This window comes from Hylobates moloch, unplaced genomic scaffold, assembly GCF_009828535.3.
Source record: "Hylobates moloch isolate HMO894 unplaced genomic scaffold, HMol_V3 SCAFFOLD_2, whole genome shotgun sequence".
NCBI classification, from domain to species: domain Eukaryota; kingdom Metazoa; phylum Chordata; class Mammalia; order Primates; family Hylobatidae; genus Hylobates; species Hylobates moloch.
In genome coordinates this window covers 27,487,343-27,514,480 of record NW_026652277.1, presented here as the reverse complement: position 1 = coordinate 27,514,480, position 27,138 = coordinate 27,487,343, and the positions used below count along the sequence as shown (strand labels likewise).

Below are 27,138 nucleotides of genomic sequence, written 5' to 3'. Positions count from 1 at the left end.
ATAGTTTTGCATTTTACATTTAGGGCTGTGACCCATTTCGCATTAATTTTGCAAAAGCTATAAAGACTATGTATAGATTCACTTGTTTGCATGTGGAGTTGTCCAGTTGTTCCCGTACCATTTCTTAAAGACTATCTTGGCTTTATTGTATTACCTTTGCTACTTTGTCAAAGATCAGTTGATTATAATTAAGTGGTCTGTTTCTGGACTCTTTATTCTGTTCCATTGTTATATTTGTTTAGACTTTCACCAATGCCACACTATCTTGTTAACTTAGGCTTTAGAGTAATTCTTGCAATCGTGTAGTGTCCGTCCTCTGACATTGTTTTTCTCCTTCAGTACTGAGTTGGCTATTCTTTTGCGTATTACTAAGTAAAAAAAACCAGTCTGAAAAGGCTATATATACTGTCATTTATTGGTCTTTTGCCTCGATATAAACTTTAAAATTGGTTTGTCAATATCCTCAAAATCTTGCAGGAATTTTGATAGATTGTACTGCATTTCTAGATTGAGTTAGAAATACTGCCATCTTGACAATACGCATCTTCCTATCCATGAACATGAAACATCTATTTCTTTGATATCCTTCATTAGAATTTTGCATTTTCCTCATATAGACCATGTACATATTAGATTTATACATAAATATTTCATTTTGGGGGTGCTAATGATAATGTATTTTTATCTCAGATTCTGCTTGTACATTGCTGGTATGCAGAAAAGTGGTCAACTTTTGTATATTAAACTTGTTTCCTGCAACCATGTTATATAATCACTTTAGATCCAGTTTTTTTTTGTCATTCTTTTGTATTTTCTAGGTGATCATGTCATCTGCAAAGACAACTTCTTTCTCATCTGTATACCTTTTATTTTCTTGTCTTAATGTATTAGCTAGGATTTCCAGTATGATGTTGAAAGGCACTGGTGAGAGGCAACATACTTACCTTGTTCCTGATCTCAGCAGGAAATCTTCAATTTTATCAACATTAAATATGTTAGCTGTATGGTTTTGTAGATATTCTTTATCAGGTTCAGGTAGTTCCCCTCTTTTCCTCATTTACTGAGGGGCTTTTGAAAATCATGAATCAGTGTTGGATTTTATAAATACTTTTTTTCCACCTATTGATATTACCATATGATTTTTCTTTAGCTTATTAACGAAATGGATTACATTAATTGATTCTCAAATTTTGAAGTAGGCTGGCATACCGGGGGCAAATCCCACATGGTTGTGATACATTATTTATGAATGCATTCATGGTCATGGTTGCTATTAGTCTGTAGTTATCTTTTATTGTAAAGACTTTGGTGTTGGTATTAAGGTAATGCTGCACTCATAGAATAAGTTATGAAGTATTTTCTCTGCTTCTGTCTTAACTGAGATTGTAGAGAATTGATATAATTTCTTCCTTAAAACTTTGGTAGAAATCAGAATGAACCATCTGGGTCTGGTACTTTGTTTTGGAAAGTTATTACTGATTCAATTTCTTTCATAGATATAGGCCTGTTTAGATTATTATTTTGCATAAATATTGGTAGTTGTGTTCTTCAAGGAATTGGTCCATTTCACCTTGATTATTAAATGTGTGGGCACATTTGTTCATAATATTTCTTTATTATGCTTTGTTTTTGAGACAGAGTCTCACTCTGATTGCCCAGGCTGGAGTGCAGTAGCATGATCTCAGCTCACTGCAGCCTTGACCTCCTGGGCTCAAGTGATTCACCCACCTCAGCCTCCCAAGTAGCTCAGACTACAGGCATATGCCACCATGCCTGGCTAATTTTTTTATTATTATTAGAGACGGTGTTTTCCTATGTTGCCCAGTGTGATCTTGAACTCCTGGACTCAAGCAATCTGCCTGCCTCAGCCTCCAAAGAGTGATGGGATTACAGGCATGAGCCATCACACCTAGCCTGATGGCAGAACTTTTTAAGAAGAATAGAATGGTATATGGCATTTTCAAAAATTGTTTTCCCCTCCTCCTATGGAAGCATGAAGGGATTTTTCTTTAGTATTCATTGTGATTGTGAGAACCTTATCTGGCTCCTGAATGTAGAAAACTCACAAAACTGTGAGGAACCTATTATGACTGCATGCCTTTGGAGTTGTTCACACTGAACCTCCAGCAATTCATCAATTATAGTTCAGATATTCCTATCCCAACACTGGTTCCTACGGAGGTTTCTGCTCCAGTAAGTTGTAATTCTTTTTTTATCCATCTGTTTCCTCGGTTTTGAGGGCAGTGATTTTCCCTGTGACCTCATTTCTCTGACAGATCTAAGTAGTGTTGATTACATCTTTTAACCTGTTGTAGGTATATTCGGATTTTCTATTTCTTCTTGAGTCAATTTTAGTAGTTTGTGTTTTTCTAGAAGTTTGTTCTCTAGCTCTGCTTTAGCTCCATCCAATAAAATATAAGTATGTTGAGTTTTCATTTACAACAAGGTATTTTCTAATTTCTATCATGTTTTTTTGATTCCTAACTATATAGAAGTATATTTTTACCTATTACCCAAATTTGCTTGTTATTCATGTATAATTTTATCAGAAAACACACTTTGGACAATTTTTGCAGTGTTACATTTATTTAGACTTGTTTTATAACTTGACATACAGTCCATCCTGGAGAATGTTTCATGTGTGCTTGAGAAGAATGTGTATATTCGGCTGTTGGTGGGTGGCATGTTTTATAGATGCCTGTTAGACCTAGTTGGTTTATAGTGTTTTTTACAACTTCTGTTTTCTTTTTAATCTTCTATCTACTTTTAGCCATTATTGAAAGTGGATTAGTAAATTATCTATTTATTCTGCCATTTTTTGCTTCATGTATTTTGGTGCTCTGTTGCTGATTACATATATGTTTACATTTGTTACATCATTTTAATGGCTTGAACTTTTTATTATAAAGTGTATATCTTGTAGATATTGTATAGTTAAATCTTTTTAAAAATTGATATTACTAGTCTCTGCCTTTTAATTTTTCAATTTATATACATTTAACATAATTATTGATAAGGTAGGATTTGTCTGCCATTTTGTCTGTATCTTGTCTTTTTTTTGTATTCAATAGATATTTTCTAGTGTACTGTTTTAATTCCCTTGTCTTTTACTAAATTTTTTGATGTTATTTTCTTAATGGTTTCCCTGGGGATTACAACTAACTTATAACAGCTAGTCTGAAGTAATACCAATTTCATTACAATATAAGGAAACTTTGTTCCCATATAGCTACATTCCCTCTTTTTACTCTGTGCTATTATACAAATTACATTTTATTTATTTTATGCCCATTAACACAGATTGTTTTGTATTTTAAATCAGATCGATATTGTCATTTAAATCAAATATGAGAAAAATAGTTACAAACAAAAATACATATATGATTTCATATTTACCTATGTAATTATCTTTACTGGTGATCTTTAAGTTCTTAGGTGTATTTGAGGTACTGTCTAGTGTCCTTTCCTTTCAGCCTGAAGCACACATTTAGTATTTTTTAGAGGACATGCCTAAAAACAATAAACTCTTATTTATCAGAGAATGTCCGAATTTATTATATAATACATTTCTGAAAGATAGTTTTGCAAAATACAGAATTCTTGGTTGGCAGTCTTTTTCTTGTGGTTCTATGTCATTCTACTGCCTTCTGGTCTTCATTGTTTCTGATCAGAGATCAGTTATTAATCTTATTGGGAATCCTTCATACATGATAATCATACAGTTTTCATGATTTTCTTGTGTTGTTGGCTTTCAGCAGTTTGGTTATGATGTTTATATGTATGCATATCTTTGGGTTTATGTTACATGGAGTTAGTTGAGCTTGGACATGTAGATTGATGTTGTTCATCAAATTTGAGAAGTTTTCGGCCATTATTTTTCAAATATTCTTCCTATTCTTTATTCTTGATCCTCTACTTTGGGGACCTTCATTGTGTCTATGTTGGTATGCTTTATGGTCTTCCACAGATCTCTGAGGTTCTGTTTAATTTTATGTTTTCATTTTTCAGACTGAATAATCTCAATTGACTTATCTTCAAGTCCCTTTTTCCCCTCCCTCCTTTTCAACTCTGCTATTGAACCCCTCTAATTTTTTATTGCAGTTATTACACTTTCAGCTTTAGAATTCTATTTAATAATATCTTTTTCTTGAGTTTATCTCATGTATTTAATAAAATGCTGTAGTCTTACTTTAGTTATTTAAATACAGTTTTCTTTCATTATTTGGGCATACATGAAATAGCTGACTTAAAGTCTTTGTCCAGTGGCCTAATATCTGGACTTTTTCAGGAATAGCCTCTATTGACTACTTTATATGGGCCATACTTTGTTTCTGTTTCTCCTAATTGTTTAGACATTTTAAACTAATGTAATGGCTGAGAGCAGTGGCTCATGCCTGTAATCCCAGCACTTTGAGAGGCCAAAGCAGGAGGATCACTTAAGCCCAGGAGTTCAAGACTAGCCTGGGCAGCATAGTGAGACCCTGTCTCTACAAAAATAAAAATAAAATAATGTAATCTGGTAAATCTGAAAATCAGATTCTACCCCCTGCCCAGAATATGTTACTGTTTCTGGTGGTTGTTGTTTATTTCTTTTTCTTTTAACTACTCCTATAAAGTTTGTTTTGTTTCTCATAGATAGCCATCGAAGTCTTTGCCTGGTTAACTTAGAGGTCAGCTAAGGATTAGACAGAATTCCTTAGGTGCCTGAGACCAATAAGTCAGTCTTTGACAAAGGGGTCTGTATGTGTGTTGGGGCATGCATTCAACACTCAGCCAGGCTATTTGCAGTTCTGGATTAGCTTTTATTCCCTGCTTGTACAGAGTCTCAAGGTTAGACTGTGGTGAGAGTTTAGGGCTTTCTCAGGTCTTTTGTGGGCCCTACATTTGCATGTGGCTTTCTAAATTCCTAGGAATAGATTTTCAAGGCCTCCTATGGATCATCTCATTTCCCAGGTAATTTACTTTTAAGCTTTTTTAGTTATCTTATGTTTTGCTCCAGTTATTAGCTACACCTCAGTCAATGACAATATTCAATAGTTGCCTATGATTGTTTGACAAATGCCTCTGTGGAAAAGGCGTTTCACACTAGGTGAACTCCAAGTTAGATAAAGTAAAGATAACCTTACTAGTGGGATCTTCCAGGAAACTACCAAATAGGTCAAATAATGTAAGGTCTCTGTGAATGGGACTTTAGAGTATATCCAACCAATCTGGCCTCCTCTAGTGGCAGCCTGGCTGCTGCTTTTCATAATAAATTTGGGCTGTTTTGATTTGAAGGCTACCATAGAGCTGTGGGGAAAGTTAAAATACCACAGAGCTCACTGTTCTCACTGAAATCCTGTCTTTTTTTCCCTTGAATAAATTCTCCCTATATTGCTGCAAGCTTTTTGCTAATTTCCAGATCTGAAAAAGCTGATTCTGACAATATTTATCAGTACTTTTTGCTTTGATGGAGGATAAAATTTTCAGAGATCCTTATTCTGCCATTTTTGCTGACGTGTAAAGTGATCATTTCTAATTGTAATATTCCTTTTGCATTTATTAGCTGGAATACTTTACAGGACTTTTCCTCATCAACTGTTTAGTTACCATTTAATATAGTTTGTAAGAATGATAGAATAAATGCATGGCAAGAATCTTCTCAAATTTCAGAGATTTTGATGGGAAATTATATTTAGAGATCACAATCAGTGTCTAGATGTGCTCCCTGCTACAGAGATGTCATTACTTTTAGGCTTTTTTAATGGGCAAATACATGAAGTAATTATTTTTTAGAAAGAAAATCTGATATTAACTCAAATCATTAATTCATACTGTTTTTTCCTATTCATAGTTGACAGAGTATTATTATCTTTTGTTTTGCTTCTCTTGTACACTGAAATTCTTGGTTTTTGATATTAACTATTTATATCACAATATACATATATTAATTTAAAACTAATTTACAGTGCTACCTGAATATTTTTTCTTGTAAGTTGTTTTATCTCTTCTTTGCTTATTTGTATGTTTGTTTATTGTCATTAGGATATATCAAACTAGGGCTATAAAGCTGTAATACTGTATTTTAGCCAAAAACTATGAAGCACTCAAATGCCCATCAATGGTAGAATAATTCATTTGTCACATTTTTATAAGATGGAATATGGTACTCAATGAAAATGAATAAAGTACAACTACATGCAGTGATTTGGATGGATATCCCAAACATAATGGAAAAAGACGACAGATACAAATAAGCTTATATTATATAATTCCATATACCTATGTATATATCAAGTATGAAAGTAGGCAAAACAAGCCACCGATGGTGGCACACACCTATAGTCCCAGCTATTTGGGAGGCTGAGGCGGGAAGATCGCTTGAGCCCAGAAGTTCAGGTTCAACCTGAGCAACATAGCAAGACCTCATCTGTAAAAAAGAAAGCAATATTAACATAAAAATAGGCAGAACTACTATATTCTTAGAGAAGTTACTGTTAGGGAGACAGACAGTGAGTGACTGAAAGGCAAAATGAGGGGAAATTCCAGGGGATAGTAAATATTTTGTTTCTTAGTGTGGGTTCTACTTACCTGGGTATTTTCCATTTGTAAACTGTAAAATTATGTGCACTTTTCTGTATGTGTATTATATTGCAATAAAATTGTTTTAAAGTCAATTGAAATAGTTCTGTGTGTGGTTATGCCACAGCTTAATACAGAGTTAGATTAGACTTCTTTTCAAACTCATTTTGCATATAGACACCTAGAATATCAGCTGCAAAGCCTATATAATGCTATCCATAGCAATGAATTTGGTCTTTTGATTTTTCAGGAGAACTTGCGCCTGTCAGGGGCTGGATCCAGAAACTTGTGGTGCCTCCTTCTCTTTTGGTTGTTCATGGAGCATGTACTACAATGGATGTAAGTTTGCCAGAAGCAAGATCCCAAGGAAGTTTAAGCTGCTTGGGGATGACCCAAAAGAGGTTTGTTTACTTCCTGATGTATAATCACTTTATTTTTCATAGAGAATTCATTAGCATAGATGACGTGAACCATATGACATATCTTGGTAAGCTCTTATTAATCAAAGTTTTTCCCAAACTATAGATACACACTATTTGTTAAGTTGGCATAATAATGATATTATGCCAAAATAATAGACAAAATTTGAGCACCAAAAACTTCCTCTTTGGTCTTTTATGTTAATTCCAAAGTTTTAAAGGGGTGTCACTTCATTGTTAAAACTAAATGAGAATTGGTGATGTTTTTCATATTCTGACTCTGAATTATGGAAGTTACATAAGTACTACATTCAGAAAAGACCATTTTTAGTCACATTTGTGTGCAATGAGATTCAAATAATTTAAAGTCACTGTAATTAATGCATTTAAGTAACTAAAACTTATTTAGATTTTAATATAACTCTGTAATGGAAATAAATGGACACTGATTTCTCACTGACGTCATTGGTTTTTGTCTTGTCTCTAGAATACGTATTTCTTAAAATATAATTTGCAAATTGATAAATTTAACAACTTTTGGGTGGCATGTAGTCTAGAATATAGATACTTCTTGACTTATGAGGAGACTACATCCCTATAAATCCGTTGTAAATTGAAAATCTATTTAATACCCCCAATAAACCCATCCTAAAGTAAAAAAAAAAAAAACCAAGCCATTATAGGTCAGGGACTGTCTCCGTACTAATTGAATGATTAGAAAACCTCAGTATATTTAGCATTTAGATATGACCACATTTTCAGTCATTCTATACACTTACAATTATCTTTTGAATTTCAAATACAATTAAAATATTTCCATACTATAGATATTATAACATTGATGAGTCCCTTTAAATGAAGAATTTGTTAACCTTATTAAGCTTTCACCTACTATTATAGTCACAGTTAATAAAGCAAGTGCAAAAACTCCTGAAATCACAATGTAAGTTTTTTAAAGGATGTTTTCAATAATTAAACTTTACATAAATGTGTGAGACATCATTTCATAAGACAAGAACATTAATAACTTAATGAAAAGTACTGATTTTGCACGCTGTCATTTTAATTTTCTACAGATAACTTTTTTTTTTAACCACTGTTTTATCAAGTGATACATGTTTATCACTTTCACGAGGTTTCATGTAAACCAAATCCAGAGGATACCAAGTAACTTACTGCCTCTGTTGGGTAGGAGAGCTCTGTTCAGAAACCTCCTCACCTTCTAAAATTTACATCTCTGCCAGGTGGTTATGTCTCACAACTTTTTTTTTTTAGAGAAATATCAATCTGAAATGAAGACTTCTAAGTATAAATGGAGCAGCTAAATATGATCACCTACCATTTTTTAACAGCATATTACTTAGAAAATCTGTTCTTCATGAGCAGGGCAGGTGGGGGTGTAACTGAGCATTTCCCCTTTCAAGTAAATTCTGCAAAGGTTTTCATATATCCTGCATTCTAGTTCTGAAGCATTTTATCCATATTTGAAGTGTCCAGTAAATTTTAGTTGCTCTATGGAGAGATCATTTCAAATTTTTTAAATACTACCTTTATAAACATAAAATATAAAGAAAGATTAGAAATAATAGACAAATTAAGCTAAATAAGTTCTTTTAATAGTTCATCTTCCTTGGTAGCTAAAAAGTGTGACCTCTTTAAGACCATACGGCTTCATTCCCCTAACCCTACTCCTGGCACAGGCTTGTATGTGTAAAATGCAAAATATCCGCATGCAGTTAGAAAATCAATCTTATGAAAAAAACAAATAGCTAGATATTTACTAGCACATATAAAATAAAATGATAGTCATGTTTTAAAGATGCTTTATTTAGTAATAAAGCACCGTATATTGTGTTTGGGATTCAAAATGTAAGGGGAATAATCTAACCGATAGTCTCTTTTACATAGAGAAGATGGACTTAGAATTTAATACGTAGAATTATTCACTTTATACAGGAAGAGAAACTGGAGTCTCATTTGCAAAACCTGTCCACTCTTATGGCACCAACATATAAGAAACTTGCACCTGATGCATATAATAATCAGGTAAGTTGAAATAATCATTGGCAGCGATTGTAACAACTTACTTGTTACTAATGACCTACCTATGTCTAAAAATATTTTTGAAACAATTATTTTTAAGTATTATTCTAACTTTTCCTCTTAATTGTTGAAACCACTGCAGTGTTCAGTTTCAAGTATATGAAAATTATACAAAAGTACATTTTAAAGCACTTTTAAAAGTCACAGGCTGTTCTATCTACTAATCTTGTTCTCATATGAATAATTTTGTTTCTGTAAACAAACTATGGAGATTACATCAAAATTATGTGGCCCAAGCTATAGGTTCTAACTACCTATTTTTACTGCAAGTCTCTAAGTATAAATGAGTATTCACAAGAATGTATAGTCTTACAAATACTCATGTAAAGCTATGCATAGACTAACATTGTAAGTATACATATTTGGGTCCAGATGTGTCAGATTTTGCCAGATCTTCCTTTTTTGTTTGACCTTGACTTCATACACCAAGCAAAAACATTTTTTTTCTATTTTACATGTGTATTCTAAACTATAGCTAGTTAAGACAGGTAGATGATTCTGTCAGAAATTGCTCATCATGAAGGCAAAAAACTAAAATCTTCACTGTTTCAGTAACATCAACAACAAAAGCATTAAGTGAAAGTCTATTACAAACCAAACACTGTGTTTAGTCACTGGGAACATAAAGGTGAGGGTACGGTGGCTCACATCTTTAATCTCAACACTTTGGGAGGCCAAGTCAGGTGGATCACCTGAGGTCAGGAGTTCTAGACCAGCCTGATCAACATGGAGAAACCCTGTCTCTACTAAAAATACAAAATTAGCTGGGCGTAGTGGCAGACGCCTGTAATCCCAGCTACTCAGGAAGCTGAGGCAGGAGAATAGCTTGAACCTGGGAGGTGGAGGTTGAATTGAGCCGAGGTCGCACCATTGCCCTCCAGCCTAGACAACAAGAGTGAAACTCCATCTCAAAAAAAAGAAAAAAAAAAAAAGAAAAAGAATTTAATCTTTAACTGGGTGTAGTAGTTTACACCTGTAATCCCAGCTACCCAGGAGACCAGGAGTCTGAGGCTGCGGTGAGCCATGATTGCATCACTGTGCTCCATCCTGGGTGACAAAGACGACTCAGATTCTAAAAAAAAAGGAAAAAACAAAAGAATTCCTTCTTTAGTGGAGACAGAGACATATAAAATAAATAGCAATTTTAGAATTATACAATTCCAGCTGGAATAGAAGTATGTGCACATTTCTAAAAAAATTTTTTTTAAAAAACCCCTGAAAGTAGACTAGATGTCATAAGCGGCCTTAGATGCTAAATAAAGATCTTTGAACTTTATTCTGTAGGTAACCATTGGGCTGTTTCAAGTGCATGTTGGGGATGGAAGGGTAAAGTGATTTAATTTATATTTTGAAAAATTTACTTAAAAGCCAAGTAAGGGAAATATAACTTAAATCTATGTAAGATTAGAGAGAGAAGAAAGCTATTGCAATCATTGGGCAAGAGATTTTAAGGACCTAAAGAAATGGCAGGAATTAAGTATGTACACCAACTAAGGTGGAGCTTAGAGAACTTGGTGACTAGATGTATGGATGAGAAGAGAATTTGGAGATCCACCAAATTTCCAGTTTGGACCGGTAGTTCTATTAACTAGTATCAGAAATCGGTAAGAAATAGTAAGTTTTGGGATGGGGAGAAGATATCAAAATTTTGGACATGCTAGGCTTGACATGCTTCGAGGTTAATTAGATGGAGAATCAGGAGAAAAATTCAGGCTAGCACTGTAGATTTGAGAGTCAGAATGCTGGCAGGACTTGACTTAAAGTTGAATACGTAGGAATGAAAGGAGGTTTTCAAAGTAGAGATTATAAAGAGGACAAAGTGCTGATGATGGGGTTCTGGAGCCATCAATCATTTTAGGCATGAGTGGAGGAAGAGAAGCCAATGATGTAAGAACTGGGAGAGGGAGTAGAAGAAATGGAGTAGGAAAAGTGAAAGAGGGAGATGGATGGATGGAGGAAAGCTGGAGTGATGAGAAGACACCCAGAGCAGAGTATACAGGAGCAATAGGTATGGGGCTCTGGGATGTCATTTACTTGTGGGATTAGATTAGTTTACACAGCAGACATGGACAAGGGACTAATCCTAAAATGATTTAGCTACTCTTCTTTTCCACTGTGGACTTTAACAGTCCTAAACAAACTTTTTTTTTTTTTTTTTTTGGTTGGAACAATAGAGGCAAATTAAACGATGGTCTATTTGTAAGTTATTTTATGTCATAAATTATGTTTTTAGAAATGTGTATGAATATCTGTGAAAAGTGTTTTAAACACTATTAATAGTTGGATTAATACTGTTATTTTGTTTAGCTAGTATCACAAAGTATAAGGAGTGCTTTGATACTGTTGTAAAAGTTTAATTCTCAGCAAGAACTTCTGAAATAAATCAAGCTATAAAAATAAAGAAGTGAATGAGTCTATGTTGCTAGATTTAAAGCTGGGTCATTTTCTATTAAATGAATTTTTAATAGGTGCCGTTAATCAAATGGCTTTACTTGAGGAAAGAGGCAGAATAACAAAGCATTGATGTTCTTTTTGCTCCCTTGATTCTTATTATGGACTGTCTCATACTTGAAACTATTTTATACATTTCCTAAAACTTGAGTACCCAAAACATGAAGCCATCAAAAATGTTCAAGTTATAACAAGATGAGTAGATGTAATTCCCAATATGTGTTTTAATATTTATATATGAAACAATGTGTTGATGTAATATCTAGATAAATTAAGTCAATTAATAGTTGTAAATGGATGAGATGCTTCTGAATGGATAAAATATTTTTATATTGCATGGTAGTACCATTGGTAATGTTCATCCATGTATGTTAATATGCTTAAGAGATCAAAATAATAGCCATGTGATGCTTCCACACAGTACACGGGAAGACCATTTGATGTTATAGATGCTGTCATAAAACCTACTATTTGATCTTTACCTCCTTCCACCAACGGAGTGTATTATCTCTATTTATCACATCTGAATATTCTTCCTTGCTTTATTCCTTGATTTCATGAAGTCTTATTGCTAAAGTTTAGTTGGCTCTCCACAGCATCTCCTCTGTCAGTCCCATGGAATTAGAGCTTCAATTTTCTCCACTTAAATGTCCTTTCTTCATGTCTATCCAGTAGACATATATTTAGCTCTGTCTTTTCTATGCCTGCCTTACAATTTAACAGTAGACCTGAAATAGCAGGTTTGAATCTCAAAATCATGTGCTATTTATCATACATGAAGATGACATTTTAGACAAATGCTTCTAAGAGAGCTTTCTATGAAAATGGAAATATTCTCTATTTATGCTATTCAGTGTAATAGGCACTAGCCACATGTGGTTATTATTTAACAGTTGATACATGGCTAGTGTAATTGAGTTTAAATTAATTTAAAAATTAACAAAAACAGCCACATGTGGATAATGGTGACCATATTGAACAGCACAACCTTAGACCATGAGAAAGCTATGCATTTACAATTGTCTTCCAAACATTTAGATGGATTTCCAGTAATTCATTCACAAAATCCTGCATGGTATTTTTTAGGAGATGGCATAAATGTAATTTCTAGCTGATTGTACATCTGTTTTTGTTCAAGGAACAGAATAAAGCTAACTAGACCACAGCATGAACGGAACAGCCACAAAGCACACATCTATGTTAAAGAGTAGTTGGTACCTTCATTTTCCTTTGGCCAAAGTTTTATGACGTTAGATAGACAAATACATATATGAATCCAACAGTAAATAATATGAAGCCACCACAAACTTTTATCATAATGCAAGTTCATCTTCTAGCCATGATGGAGTAAACAGAGACTAGATATGCCTTTACACATTTAAGAAAAAGCTGACAAAATATATGAAACAATGGTTTTTAGATATAGAATAAGAAATTCAAAAGACAGTGGCACCAGAGAGAAAGGAAGTAAACAGGTGAACCTATAAATACCCCAGTTTACTTCCTGAAGAGAGTATTAGGGCTCCAGCGTAGGCAGTAGGAACCCAAACACACCCAGCATTATCTCTGTATTAAGGAGACAAAGTTCAAAATTTGGAGAGGCCAAGGTTACGAGAGTTCACTACTCAGAATACCAGAGAGGAGAGAATGTTATTGAGAAGAGCTCTAGAGACCTGCAGAGGGTTCTGATCCAGTCTTCAGCTGAGTATTAAACAGCACATGCATGTGAAAAAACCGCCAAGGCTACGTAGGGAAAGAACCATCAAAAGAAGCAGGCAGAATAATCCCTTGATCTCACACAGGACCTGGAATAGTTCTTGATCATACCAGCCAGACGGAGAAGACTTCATAATACTATTCATAATTGTATTGCCTTGGTAGTAGGAGTACATTTGGCTGTTCTGACCTCATCTAAAAATGCTTAAAATCAAAACATAGAAGGACCAAACTGATTCTAAGTAATTTAACTGCATCCCAGTACAAAAATGAAAAAAAATAAATCTACCAATAAGGTAAAATTTATAGTCTAGCATTCCATCAGAAAATACAAGGCCTACAAAGAAAAAAGAAAATATAACCTTTACCGGGGAACAGGCAGAAATAAATCAATAAAAATAGTCCCAGAACTGACATATGTGATACAATATGTCGATAAGTTCATTAAAATGGCTATCATATTTCATATGCGAAAAATGCCATAGGAAAGCATGAGAGTGATAAGGAAAGATTAGAAGATATTAAAATACCCTACAATGACCTAGAAGTGAAAAATATATATCTAGATTAAAAATACACTAGGTGGAATTAACAGATTAAGGAACTCGAAGACATAGTCATAGAAATTTTTCAATATAAAGAAAAACAAAACTGAAAAAAATGAATATATAAAAGACCTATTAGTCAATATTGTTACACTAATATATGTGTAATTGGAGTACCAGAAGGAGGTGGGAGACAGAAAAATATTTAAAGAAATAATGGCCAATTTTTTTTCAGATTAGTTCAAAACTGTGAACCCACAGATCTCAGCAGCTCAGCAAACCCCAGATTAAAAAACAAAGACATAAAAAAGATATCAAAAATTTATAATCAACCTGCTTACAATCTGTGATAAAGAGAAACTCAGAAAGGCAAATGGAGAAAAAAGGACATATTACACTAGGTGGGAAAAAATAAGACAGGAGACTTCATTCAGAAAAAGGCAAGAGAGAAGATATAAGAGAAACATCTTTAACATACTAAAAGAAAAAAGACTCTCCACCCAGAAATATATAACCAATGAAAACAACTCTCAAAAAAGACAGCAAAATAAAGAATATTTTTTCAGACCTACAAAAGCTGAAAGAATTCACCACCAGCAAACTAGCACTTTAAAAATGTTAAACGAAATCCTTCAGGAAGAAAGAACATGATACCAGACAGAAATCTAGATCAACATAATGAAATGAACGGTATCAAAAATAGTAAACGTGGTTAAAAGACTTTTAAAAAAATGATGACTTGCTATCTTAAAAATATATTAACAATGCATTATGAGGTTTATAACACATAGAAGTAGCATAGAGGCTGAGGAATTGAAAGTATATTATTGTAAAGTACTTATACAATATGTGGACTGGGTATATTACTTGGCTGTAAACTGTGAGACGTTAGAGTACACTGTATACCTTAAACCAGTTAAAAAGTATATAGCTAATCAGCCAGTAAAGACAGAAAAATGAAATCAATCCAAAAATGTTTTTAAAAATATATAGGACCAAAAAAACATAAATATAAAAATAAAACAAATAGCAAGATGGTTTATTTAAACCCAACTATATCAACAACCACATTAAATGTAAATGGTTTTAACACCCCTAATTATAACACAGAGCTTGTGATATTGAAAAAAAAGCGAAAACCACTTTAAATATAAAGATACAAATAAAAAGATATTTTTAACACAAAAAATAATGTTAAAAAGACATAACAGGAAAAAATATGATTATTGCAGTAGGTGCAGAAAAACCATTTGATAATATTCAACATTCATAAAAGGAAACTTCCTCAACCTATTAAATACATAAATGGAAAGCCAAAAGCTAATGCTATACATAGTGGTAAAAGACTAATACTTGACCCCTAAGATAAGAAACAAGACAACAATGTCCATTTTTAACCAACTACTTCTATTCAACATCAAACTAAATTTTAGAAAGTGCAGTAAGGCAGTAAATAAAGCAGTCAAGATTGGGTAGGAAAAAATAAAAGTGTACTTATTTGCAGATGACATGTTTGTCTACATAAGAAGTCTCAAAAAATCTACCAGAAAATGAAATTAATATATGAATTTAGCAAAGTTGTGAAATACAAAATTCAAGTGTATTTTATACGCTAGCAATAAATAAAGCATTAAAATAGCATCAAAAATATAAAATTCTTAGATATAAATTTGACAAAAATATAGAAGATTATATACTGGAAACTAAAACATTGCTGAGATAAATGATAGAAAACTTCAGTAACTGGAGAGATACACTATGTTCATGGATCAGAAGACTAAATATTATTAAGATGTCAGTTCTCCCCAAACTAATCAATATGTTCAATACATGATGTTTCAAAACCTCAGCAGGTTTTTTGAAAGAATTGGACAAGATGGCTCTAAAATATATATACTTGGAAATGCAAAGGACTTGGAATAGTCAAACAATATTTTAAAAGAAGAGCAGAATTTGAGACTATATATTGCATGGTTTTCAGATTTACTGAAATCTATACTTGCTACTGTCTGTCAAGACAGTTTGATATTGCCCAGGCGCAGTGGCTCACGCCTGTAATTCCAGCACTTTTGGAGGCCGAGGTGGGTGGATCACTTGAGGCCAGGTGTTTGAGACCAGCCTGGCCAACATGGCAAAACTCTATCTCTAATAAAAATACAAAAAATTAGTGGGGCATGGTGGCGCGTGCTTATAGTCCCAGCTGCTTGGGAGGTTGAGGCCTGAGAATCGCTTGAATCCGGGAGGCGGAGGTTGCAGTGAGCCCAGATCGTACCACTGCACTCCAGCCTGGGTGACAGAGTGAGACTCTGTCTCAATAAATAAATAAAATTTTTAAAAAGTTTGAAATTGACATACCTACATACACGCCATTATACACAAGTGGATCAGAATAGAGAATCCTTAAGTAGACCCAACATATATAATATGGTCAATTGATTTTTAACAAAGATGATTCAATTGTGAAGGGATAACCATTTTATCCAGTAATATCTGAACAGTTGGAAAACCATAAGGGAAAAAAGCTAATCTTGATCCTTAATTTCACACCATTTATAAAAATTAACTCCAAATAAATCCATTTATATGAAATTCTAGAAAATGAAAATCTGTAGTGATAGATTAGTAGTTGTCTGGGAACAAAGCAGGAGGCATGAATTATACAGGGGCATGAGGAAATTTTTAAGAGTAATGAATATGTACTTTATTTTGGTTGTGACAAATATATATCAAAACTCAAATAGCGTACTTTATGGCCTCAATAACACTATAAAATAAAAACTTTACCATGTCAAGATATTTGCTCTATTTTGTGTCATTCCATTTTGTTTCTGGATATAAAGTTCAAAACATTTTTTTAAAGTTCTAAATGGTCTAAATACTAGTGAGTTTTTGGTGTAAGAGTAAAACTAACTTCTTTCCCATTCACACACACTTTTATTTTTCAGATTGAATATGAACACAGAGCACCAGAGTGCCGTCTGGGTCTGAAGGAAGGCCGTCCATTCTCAGGGGTCACTGCATGTTTGGACTTCTGTGCTCATGCCCACAGAGACTTGCACAACATGCAGAATGGCAGCACATTGGTAAGTTGGGCTGAGGACAGCTTAGCAGCTGTTGAGTCTGTTCTCACACTGCTAATAAAGACATACTCAAGACTGGGTAATTTATAAAGGAAAGAGATTTAATTGACTCATAGTTCCACATGGCTGTGGAGGCCTCACAATCACAGCTGAAGGCAAATGAGGAGCAAAGTCACGTCTTACATGGCAGCAGGCAGAATCATGGAAATCCTTGTTGTTAATCTAAACCAGTGACTATTCATTGCCAGTTACAGTTAACTGCCAGGAAAATCTCAAAATTCAGTGCCAGTTACCTGGTAGATTGTAATCAGTTAAGCAAAAAGCCATATACAAGCCATTCACCTTACAGAGAGAGAAGCATATTCACCTTACAGAGAGAGAAGCATAAATGAGAAAGACATCATCATTGTCACAGTAACTGTGGTAACCTATTGTAAAAGATTCACAGTGCAAAAGAGCCTGACTACATATTACAGTGGGTAAAATGGATTGGTCTTGTAATTGGAGGCAGTGGTGAGGGGAAAATAGATATATGTTATTTATATATATATATATATATGTTCTATACCAACAAAGGGTTCAGGGTATAATTTTGCATCTAAAGGGATGACCCAGAGTAGAGATAAAGAACAAAATATTCTGTTAAAAAAACTATAAATCAATCAGCCTAATGAATCATCAACATGGATGTAGGTGTAGTTGAAGAAGATGGCCAGTGAGAATATGGAAATAGATATCAGGTATTAAAGTCATATTCTAGGGCAGAAAAGCATTCAGGGAGGTATTAGATGATAGCTGAAGTAATTTGAAGAAGCTGGTGTGAAGTTTTTGTTGAGAAGCAGAGAAGGTATTCATTTAATGGTCTAGATCAGAGATTGGAAAACTCTTCTCTATAAACGGCAAGATGGTAAATATTTTAGGGATTGCAGGCCACATAGGATTTCTGTCACATTGTTTGGTGGGTTTTTTTTGTTTGTTTTGTTCTTTAAAAACTCCTTGAGAATGTAAAAACCATTCTTAGTTTACTGGCCATACAAACACAAGCTGTGAGGCACATTAGCCATAGCGTCTGGCTTCCTAACTTCTGATCCAGAAGAACAAACACAAGGCCTACCAACCACTCCAACATCTAAAATCATCACTAATCATGTACTCAGCACCTGCTCATTATTAGGAGGCTATGCTAGTTTCTGAAAAGCAGAAGTAGTAAATGATAACTGGAGCTATAGTGCATCCTAATATAACCATGTTTCATTCCAGCAAGGTGACAGAGAGTAAGATGATGAGAAGGATGTTTAGAATCAAGAAGAATTTGCTTCTGATAGAGCATGGGTTCTGTGAAGTAAAATGGAAAGGAGCACTAGATAAGAACTGAATAGGGTTAAATATGTATGGGAAAAGTAACAAGGTGCTCAGAGACATGAATTTGAAGACCTTTCTGTGTAGGAAGTGACAGGCTCATTAATACCATCTCATGTTAAAGTTATTTCTAAAGTCGGTCCATTATGATCACATTTCTCTCAAGAATATCTTCTAATTTTATTTTAGATCACATTAGATCACATTGTCTCCATTGATCAAAAACTAGTATTTAAAAACCACAAATAATCTTTTACCAAAGTTAGTGTAATTGTGGTAACTAAAGGACAAAGTACCATTTAATTATCAAAGCAACAGAGGTAGCTTTCCTCCCTCCACCCCTTACCCTTTTCGGAGTACCCACTTATATGTGGTCATATTTCAGAAAAGAAATTAAGAAAAGAGAAAGTTAGGTTTGACAGAGTACAAAGGAGGAGAGAAAAGAGAGTGAAAATAGTATTAAGTTGCATATTACCTATATCAGCCAAATCTTTACCTTTCATTTTTTATATTTTTACTTCACTTATCTTATGGAAATTTCTTAAACAGAGTTAGGTGTCAGATATGTGACAAGACATGAAATTTGTGTTCAGAAGTATGAGATGAGGCAAATGTGATACTACCAAAAACAGAGGAAGTCATTTCGTAGAAAAAACTTTTAGCCTGGTTTTGAAGAGGCTTCACATCTAGCACATCTATTTTTGAAGTGTGAAAAGCAAGAGAGTGCTTCATTTTGGGGGAGTGTTGCGTCTTCCCATAGACAGAAACATATGTGAAGAACAAGGGTCACCACAGGTAACTGTTCCTGATACACTCAGAGAAAGGGTGGGTGGGCAATGTCAATTTGTCTTATCTCCCTGTACCATTTTGATGCTATTTTCATTAACAACAGGTAGAATGGTTTTATGGTAATATATATGTCACTGATCTGGATCAACTAGGCCACCAACACAAATCTGGATACTGAGAGGATAAAGATACACACACACACACACCCCCACACATTTTCTTTGGGACCTGTAGCTGAGGCTGTAATGTCTTACTTCCCTACCAGGTATGCACTCTCACTAGAGAAGACAATCGAGAATTTGGAGGAAAACCTGAAGATGAGCAGCTTCACGTTCTGCCTTTATACAAAGTCTCTGATGTGGATGAGTTTGGGAGTGTGGAAGCTCAGGAGGAGAAAAAACGGAGTGGTGCCATTCAGGTACTGAGTTCTTTTCGGCGAAAAGTCAGGATGTTAGCAGAGCCAGTCAAGACTTGCCGACAAAGGAAACTAGAAGCCAAGAAAGCTGCAGCTGAAAAGCTTTCCTCCCTGGAGAACAGTTCAAATAAAAATGAAAAGGAAAAGTCAGCCCCATCACGTACAAAACAAACTGAAAACGCAAGCCAGGCTAAACAGTTGGCAGGTAAATTTAATGTAAAGCATTTGTAGATAAATGTGTTGCATGGTATATTAAAAATGAAAATTATTTTGGTTTTGCCCCCATCAACTCGTAAGTTCTGGGGTACACATGCAGGATGTGCAGGTTTGTTATACAGGTAAGCATGTGCCGTGGTGATTTGCTGCACAGATCAACCCATTACCTAGGTATTAAGCCCAGCATCTTCCTGATGCACCCCTACCAACAGGCCCCAGTGTGTGTTGTCCCCACTTCCCCACCATATGTCCATGTGCTCTCATCGTAAAATGAACATTGTTAATTTTGGAAAGTTGTATCAGTCATGGTCTTAGTTCTGTGCCAGAGTCTTCTCTAAAGTAGCAAGGGCCAGGCTTTGTTCTCAGAGATGGTAATGAGATATTGCACCATCAACATGGAAAACATGGAAAAGTCTGGATTTTATTCTATAATAAACAGCAACTTTTTTTAACAGGTAAGTGATACGATGAAATTCATTGTAATTTGGCAGTAGTCCAAATTATAGAAGAGCTAATAGTTTGGAGATAAACACAGTAAACCAGGACTGAGGTAACAAGACCTTGAATTTTGTTGGTTAGTAGCAAAGATATAGCAAAATGATGCAAATGAGCTCTTCCAAAATGCGAAAAAGAAAATCAATACATTGGTGACAAAACATTGGAATGAAAGAGAAGAAAAGTTTAAAGATGACTCCAAAGTTTTAAACCTAAACTTAACTTACTGTTTTAGGTTTCTAAAACAGTACTATTTATTGAAATAAGTTTGAAAATATGATTGAGAGAGAGAGAGAGAGGAGAATGAAACACCTTTCCTTAGACATGCTGAGTCTGTGGTTTAGGAGGGGTTCTACATGTAGATATCCTACAAAACTTTTACCCATCAAAATAGATTACAGCTGTAGTAATAACAATAGAACATTATTCATGAATACTAAGTTATTTTCTTTCCATAGCCTCTTGCTTTATGTCTGCAGTTTGTAAAAAGAAAAAAAAAAAATCCAAAATTTGGAGATGGTATTGGCCTGGCCATTAACAAAAGCAAACCAGTTTGCTTAAAACTAGCCATCTTTGCTGCTTCATGAAGTCAAATTTCTCTACTGATTCATTTCCAAGCTCAGAGGAACTAAGTTAAATAATTTAGAATATGCTAAAGACACTTGATAAGTGTTTATTGATTGGTTGACTTACACTAAGTAAATACTGTTCACTTAGGTTAGCTGTGAAATATAATCAGATAGAACCTTGTCTCTACTCCCTTTTAACTGGCTTCTGCAGGTAATAATCCCTTCTGTTCTCAGAACTGCCACTGCAGTTTCATCTATTTGTTCTTAACTCATATGACTTTTTAAAGTGAGGTCAAAACAGAAGTATGACTTTTAAAAGTTTCATTTACAAAACTGAAAGTTTCTTTAAAGTGTTATCTACAACTGTGTTAACTTCCTTTCTGGAAAGCCTGCTCATAAAGTAGCATTTGTTGATTATATAAGATGCTTTTTGTGTTTAAATGCGTCTCATTCTTTTTTTCACAACATTCCCGAATCTTGCATAATAAATCTTATTTTAATTATGTAGCAAATTCCATTGCATGGCAGGCAATGAAGAAGTAAAGTAAAATAAAACATTGTCCTTCCCATTTAGGAATTTACTTAGCAGTGGGGGTGAAGAGAGGGCTAAAAACATAACTATAATACATTGTGAGTATTGCTTTATCAGATCTATCTTTGCAGTTGAGTATTACAAAAGCACTAGAAGATGAGGTCACAGTGGTCCCTTGAGGAAGGGATGACTACACCAAGGAAGGACAGGGAGAGAGGGAGGAAAAAGGAGGCACTTCAAGCAGAGACATGCTGAGAAGTTCCAAAGAACATTTTGCTCTCAATGGAATGGCTTTGGATGTTTATTACATTTTTTTCACTAAGTTCTGCATTTCTAATGCCTTAGACAAAAAATTGTGCTGGACAATGATCAGAACCCTGACTTTGCTCTTATCTTTGCTTAATGGGTGTTGTACATTCCTAGGGGAGTTTCTTACATACATTTAAGTATCTTCACTAGCCTTCATAAAATAATCATCAACATCAAAGATATCTGTTTCTGTTCTCTCTTGCCCTGTCCACAGAACTTTTGCGACTTTCAGGACCAGTCGTGCAACAGTCTCAGCAACCCCAGCCTCTACAGAAGCAGCCACCACAGCCCCAGCAGCAGCAGAGACCCCAACAGCAGCAGCCACATCACCCTCAGACAGAGTCTGTCAACTCTTACTCTGCTTCTGGATCCACCAATCCATACATGAGACGGCCCAATCCAGTTAGTCCTTATCCAAGCTCTTCACACACTTCAGATATCTATGGAAGCACCAGCCCTATGAACTTCTATTCCACCTCATCTCAAGCTGCAGGTTCATATTTGAATTCTTCTAATCCCATGAACCCTTACCCTGGGCTTTTGAATCAGAATACCCAATATCCATCATATCAATGCAATGGAAACCTATCAGTGGACAACTGCTCCCCATATCTGGGTTCCTATTCTCCCCAGTCTCAGCCCATGGATCTGTATAGGTATCCAAGCCAAGACCCTCTGTCTAAGCTCAATCTACCACCCATCCATACACTTTACCAGCCAAGGTTTGGAAATAGCCAGAGTTTTACATCTAAATACTTAGGTTATGGAAACCAAAATATGCAGGGAGATGGTTTCAGCAGTTGTACCATTAGACCAAATGTACATCATGTAGGGAAATTGCCTCCTTATCCCACTCATGAGATGGATGGCCACTTCATGGGAGCCACCTCTAGATTACCACCCAATCTGAGCAATCCAAACATGGACTATAAAAATGGTGAGCATCATTCACCTTCTCACATAATCCATAACTACAGTGCAGCTCCGGGCATGTTCAACAGCTCTCTTCATGCCCTGCATCTCCAAAACAAGGAGAATGACATGCTTTCCCACACAGCTAATGGGTTATCAAAGATGCTTCCAGCTCTTAACCATGATAGAACTGCTTGTGTCCAAGGAGGCTTACACAAATTAAGTGATGCTAATGGTCAGGAAAAGCAGCCATTGGCACCAGTCCAGGGTGTGGCTTCTGGTGCAGAGGACAACGATGAGGTCTGGTCAGACAGCGAGCAGAGCTTTCTGGATCCTGACATTGGGGGAGTGGCCGTGGCTCCAACTCATGGGTCAATTCTCATTGAGTGTGCAAAGCGTGAGCTGCATGCCACAACCCCTTTAAAGAATCCCAATAGGAATCACCCCACCAGGATCTCCCTCGTCTTTTACCAGCATAAGAGCATGAATGAGCCAAAACATGGCTTGGCTCTTTGGGAAGCCAAAATGGCTGAAAAAGCCCGTGAGAAAGAGGAAGAGTGTGAAAAGTATGGCCCAGACTATGTGCCTCAGAAATCCCATGGCAAAAAAGTGAAACGGGAGCCTGCTGAGCCACATGAACCTTCAGAGCCCACTTACCTGCGTTTCATCAAGTCCGTTGCCGAAAGGACCATGTCCGTGATCACAGACTCCACAGTAACTACATCTCCATATGCCTTCACTCGGGTCACAGGGCCTTACAACAGATATATATGATATCACCCCCTTTTATTGGTTACCTCATTGAAAAGACCACAACCAACCTGTCAGTAGTATAGTTCTCGTGACGTAGGCAGTGGGGAAAGGTCACAGTATTCATGACAAATGTGGTGGGAAAAACCTCAGCTCACCAGCAACAAAAGAGGTTATCTTACCACAGCACTTAATTTTCACTGGCTCCCAAGTGGTCACAAATGGCATTTAGGAAAAGACCAAAGCATTCTATGCAAAAAGAAGGTGGGGAAGAAAGTGTTCCGCAATTTACATTTTTAAACACTGGTTCTATTATTGGACGAGATGATATGTAAATGTGATTTCCACCCCCCTTACAACTCTACACATCTGTGACCACTTTTAATAATATCAAGTTTGCATAGTCATGGAACACAAATCAAACAAGTACTGTAGTATTACAGTGACAGGAATCTTAAAATACCATCTGGTGCTGAATATATGATGTACTAAAATACTGGAATTATGGCTTTTGAAATGCAGTTTTTACTGTAATCTTAATATTAACTTTTATTTATCAGAATAGCTACAGGAAACATGAATAGCAGGAAAACACTGAATTTGTTTGGATGTTCTAAGAAATGGTGCTAAGAAAATGGTGTCTTTAATAGCTAAAAATTTAATGCCTTTATATCAAGATGCTATCAGTGTACTCCAGTGCCCTTGAATAATAGGGGTAACTTTTCATTCAAGTTTTTATCATAATTCCCTATTCTTACAGAAGCTTAGTTTTTAAAATGTGGACATTTTAAAGGCCTCTGGATTTTGCTCATCCAGTGAAGTCCTTGTAGGACAATAAACGTATATATGTACATATATACACAAACATGTATATGTGCACACACGTATATGTATAAATATTTTAAATGGTGTTTTAGAAGCACTTTGTCTACCTAAGCTTTGACAACTTGAACAATGCTAAGGTACTGAGATGTTTAAAAAACAAGTTTACTTTCATTTTAGAATGCAAAGTTGATTTTTTTAAGGAAACAAAGCTTTTAAAATATTTTTGCTTTTAGCCATGCATCTGCTGATGAGCAATTGTGTCCATTTTTAACACAGCCAGTTAAATCCACCATGGGGCTTACTGGATTCAAGGGAATACGTTAGTCCACAAAACATGTTTTCTGGTGCTCATCTCACATGCTATACTGTAAAACAGTTTTATACAAAATTGTATGACAAGTTCATTGCTCAAAAATGTACAGTTTTAAGAATTTTCTATTAACTGCAGGTAATAATTAGCCGCATGCTGCAGACTCAACAAAGCTAGTTCACTGAAGCCTATGCTATTTTATGGATCATATGCTCTTCAGAGAACTGAATGGCAGTCTGCCTTTGTGTTGATAATTATGTACATTGTGATGTTGTCATTTCTTAGCTTAAGTGTCCTCTTTAACAAGAGGATTGAGCAGACTGATGCCTGCATAAGATGAATAAACAGGGTTAGTTCCATGTGAATCTGTCAGTTAAGAAGAAACAAAAACAGGCAGCTGGTTTGCTGTGGTGGTTTTAAATCATTAATTTGTATAAAGAAGTGAAAGAGTTGTATAGTAAATTAAATTGTAAACAAAACTTTTTTAACGCAATGCTTTAGTATTTTAGTACTGTAAAAAAATTATATACATATATATATATGAGTTTGAAGCAGAATTCACATCATGATGGTGCTACTCAGCCTGCTACAAATATATCATAATGTGAGCTAAGAATTCATTAAATGTTTGAGTGATGTTCCTACTTGTCATATACCTCAACACTAGTTTGGCAATAGGATATTGAACTGAGAGTGAAAGCATTGTGTACCATCATTTTTTTCCAAGTCCTTTTTTTTTATTGTTAAAAAAAAAAAAAACATACCTTTTTTCAATACTTGATTTCTTAGCAAGTATAACTTGAACTTCAACCTTTTTGTTCTAAAAATTCAGGGATATTTCAGCTCATGTTCTCCTTATGCCAACATGTCACCTGTGTTTATGTAAAATTGTTGTAGGTTAATAAATATATTCTTTGTCAGGGATTTAACCCTTTTATTTTGAATCCCTTCTATTTTACTTGTACATGTACTGATGTAACTAAAACTAATTTTGTAAATCTGTTGGCTCTTTGTTGTAAAGAAAAGCATTTTAAAAGTTTGAGGAATCTTTTGACTGTTTCAAGCAGGAAAAAAAATTACATGAAAATAGAATGCACTGAGTTGATAAAGGGAAAAAATGTAAGGCAGGAGTTTGGCAAGTGGCTGTTGGCCAGACTTTTAACTCTCTAAATGAAGTTTTTTTGATCCTGTAATCACTGAAGGTACATACTCCATGTGGACTTCCCTTAAACAGGCAAACACCTACAGGTATGGTGTGCAATAGATTGTACAATTACATTTTGGCCTAAATATATTTTTGCTTACTGGTATTTAAAATAAATTTTTTGTTTTGTTTTGTTTTTTTTTTTGAGACGGAGTCTCGCTCTGTCACCCAGGCTGGAGTGCAGTGGCGCGATCTCGGCTCACTGCAAGCTCCGCCTCCCGGGTTCACGCCATTCTCCTGCCTCAGCCTCTCCTAGTAGCTGGGATTACAGGCGCCCGCCACCATGCCCGGCTAATTTTTTGTATTTTTAGTAGAGACGGGGTTTCACCGTGGTTTCTATCTCCTGACCTCGTGATCCGCCCGCCTCGGCCTCCCAAAGTGCTGGGATTACAAGCGTGAGCCGCCGCGCCCGGCCTTAAAATAAATTCTTAATCAGAGGAGGCCTTTGGGTTTTATTGGTCAAATCTTTGTAAGCTGGCTTTTGTCTTTTTAAAAAATTTCTTGAATTTGTGGTTGTGTCCAATTTGCAAACATTTCCAAAAATGTTTGCTTTGCTTACAAACCACATGATTTTAATGTTTTTTGTATACCATAATATCTAGCCCCAAACATTTGATTACTACATGTGCATTTGGTGATTTTGATCATCCATTCTTAATATTTGATTTCTGTGTCACCTACTGTCATTTGTTAAACTGCTGGCCAACAAGAACAGGAAGTATAGTTTGGGGGATTGGGGAGAGGTTACATAAGGAAGAGAAGAAATTGAGTGGCATATTGTAAATATCAGATCTATAATTGTAAATATAAAACCTGCCTCAGAATGAATGGAAAGCAGATCTACAATTTGCTAATATAGGAATATCAGGTTGACTATATAGCCATACTTGAAAATGCTTCTGAGTGGTGTCAACTTTACTTGAATGAATTTTTCATCTTGATTGACGCACAGTGATGTACAGTTCACTTCTAAAGCTAGTGGTTAACTTGTGTAGGAAACTTTTGCAGTTTGACACTAAGATAATGAACTTCTGTGTGCATTTTTCTATGCTTTTTTTTAAACTAGTTTCATTTCATTTTCATGAGATGTTTGGTTTGTTTATAAGATCTGAGGATGGTTATAAATACTGTAAGTATTGTAATGTTATGAATGCAGGTTATTTGAAAGCTGTTTATTATTATATCATTCCTGATAATGCTATGTGAGTGTTTTTAATAAAATTTATATTTATTTAATGCACTCTAAGTGTTGTCTTCCTAAAGTTTTTTTAGTGCTTGAATGACTGCCACCTCAATGAAGAAAAGGGAATAAAAAATAATTTTTAAAGACACTTTTAAGATAGTTAGTTAGTCTTATGTTAAACTATATCTAAGATAATACCCAAATAATTAAGGCCGAAGTATTTCTCTGGTTAAATGGTGTAGATATTCACTCACTTTTCCTTCCAACTAACTTTTTAGTGTATTCACTTTGCATGTGTAGACAGTGTAAATCAGATATAGAGTAAAGCAACTCTAATCTTAGATTGTCCCCTCCAGTGTTTTGTGAAGGGTTTCAGTGATAGGTGCACTAAGGTT

At 35.0% G+C, this 27,138-nt stretch overlaps 1 protein-coding gene across 5 annotated transcripts in view; it reads left to right on the top strand.

Annotated features, from left to right (window-relative positions):
• TET2 (tet methylcytosine dioxygenase 2) overlaps nt 1-26,789 on the top strand; it is a 136,221-nt gene extending 109,432 nt beyond the window's left edge. For all 5 annotated transcript variants that reach the window (XM_058432480.1, XM_032174558.2, XM_032174386.2 and 2 more), the window contains 5 exons: nt 6,812-6,962; nt 8,937-9,026; nt 16,741-16,878; nt 19,289-19,643; nt 21,774-26,789. In XM_058432480.1, the coding sequence (XP_058288463.1) occupies nt 6,812-6,962; nt 8,937-9,026; nt 16,741-16,878; nt 19,289-19,643; nt 21,774-23,245 (2,206 nt within the window). In that variant the 3' untranslated portion in view covers nt 23,246-26,789. The remainder of the gene's footprint in view (nt 1-6,811; nt 6,963-8,936; nt 9,027-16,740; nt 16,879-19,288; nt 19,644-21,773) is intronic.
• The last annotated feature ends 349 nt before the right edge of the window (nt 26,790-27,138 follow it).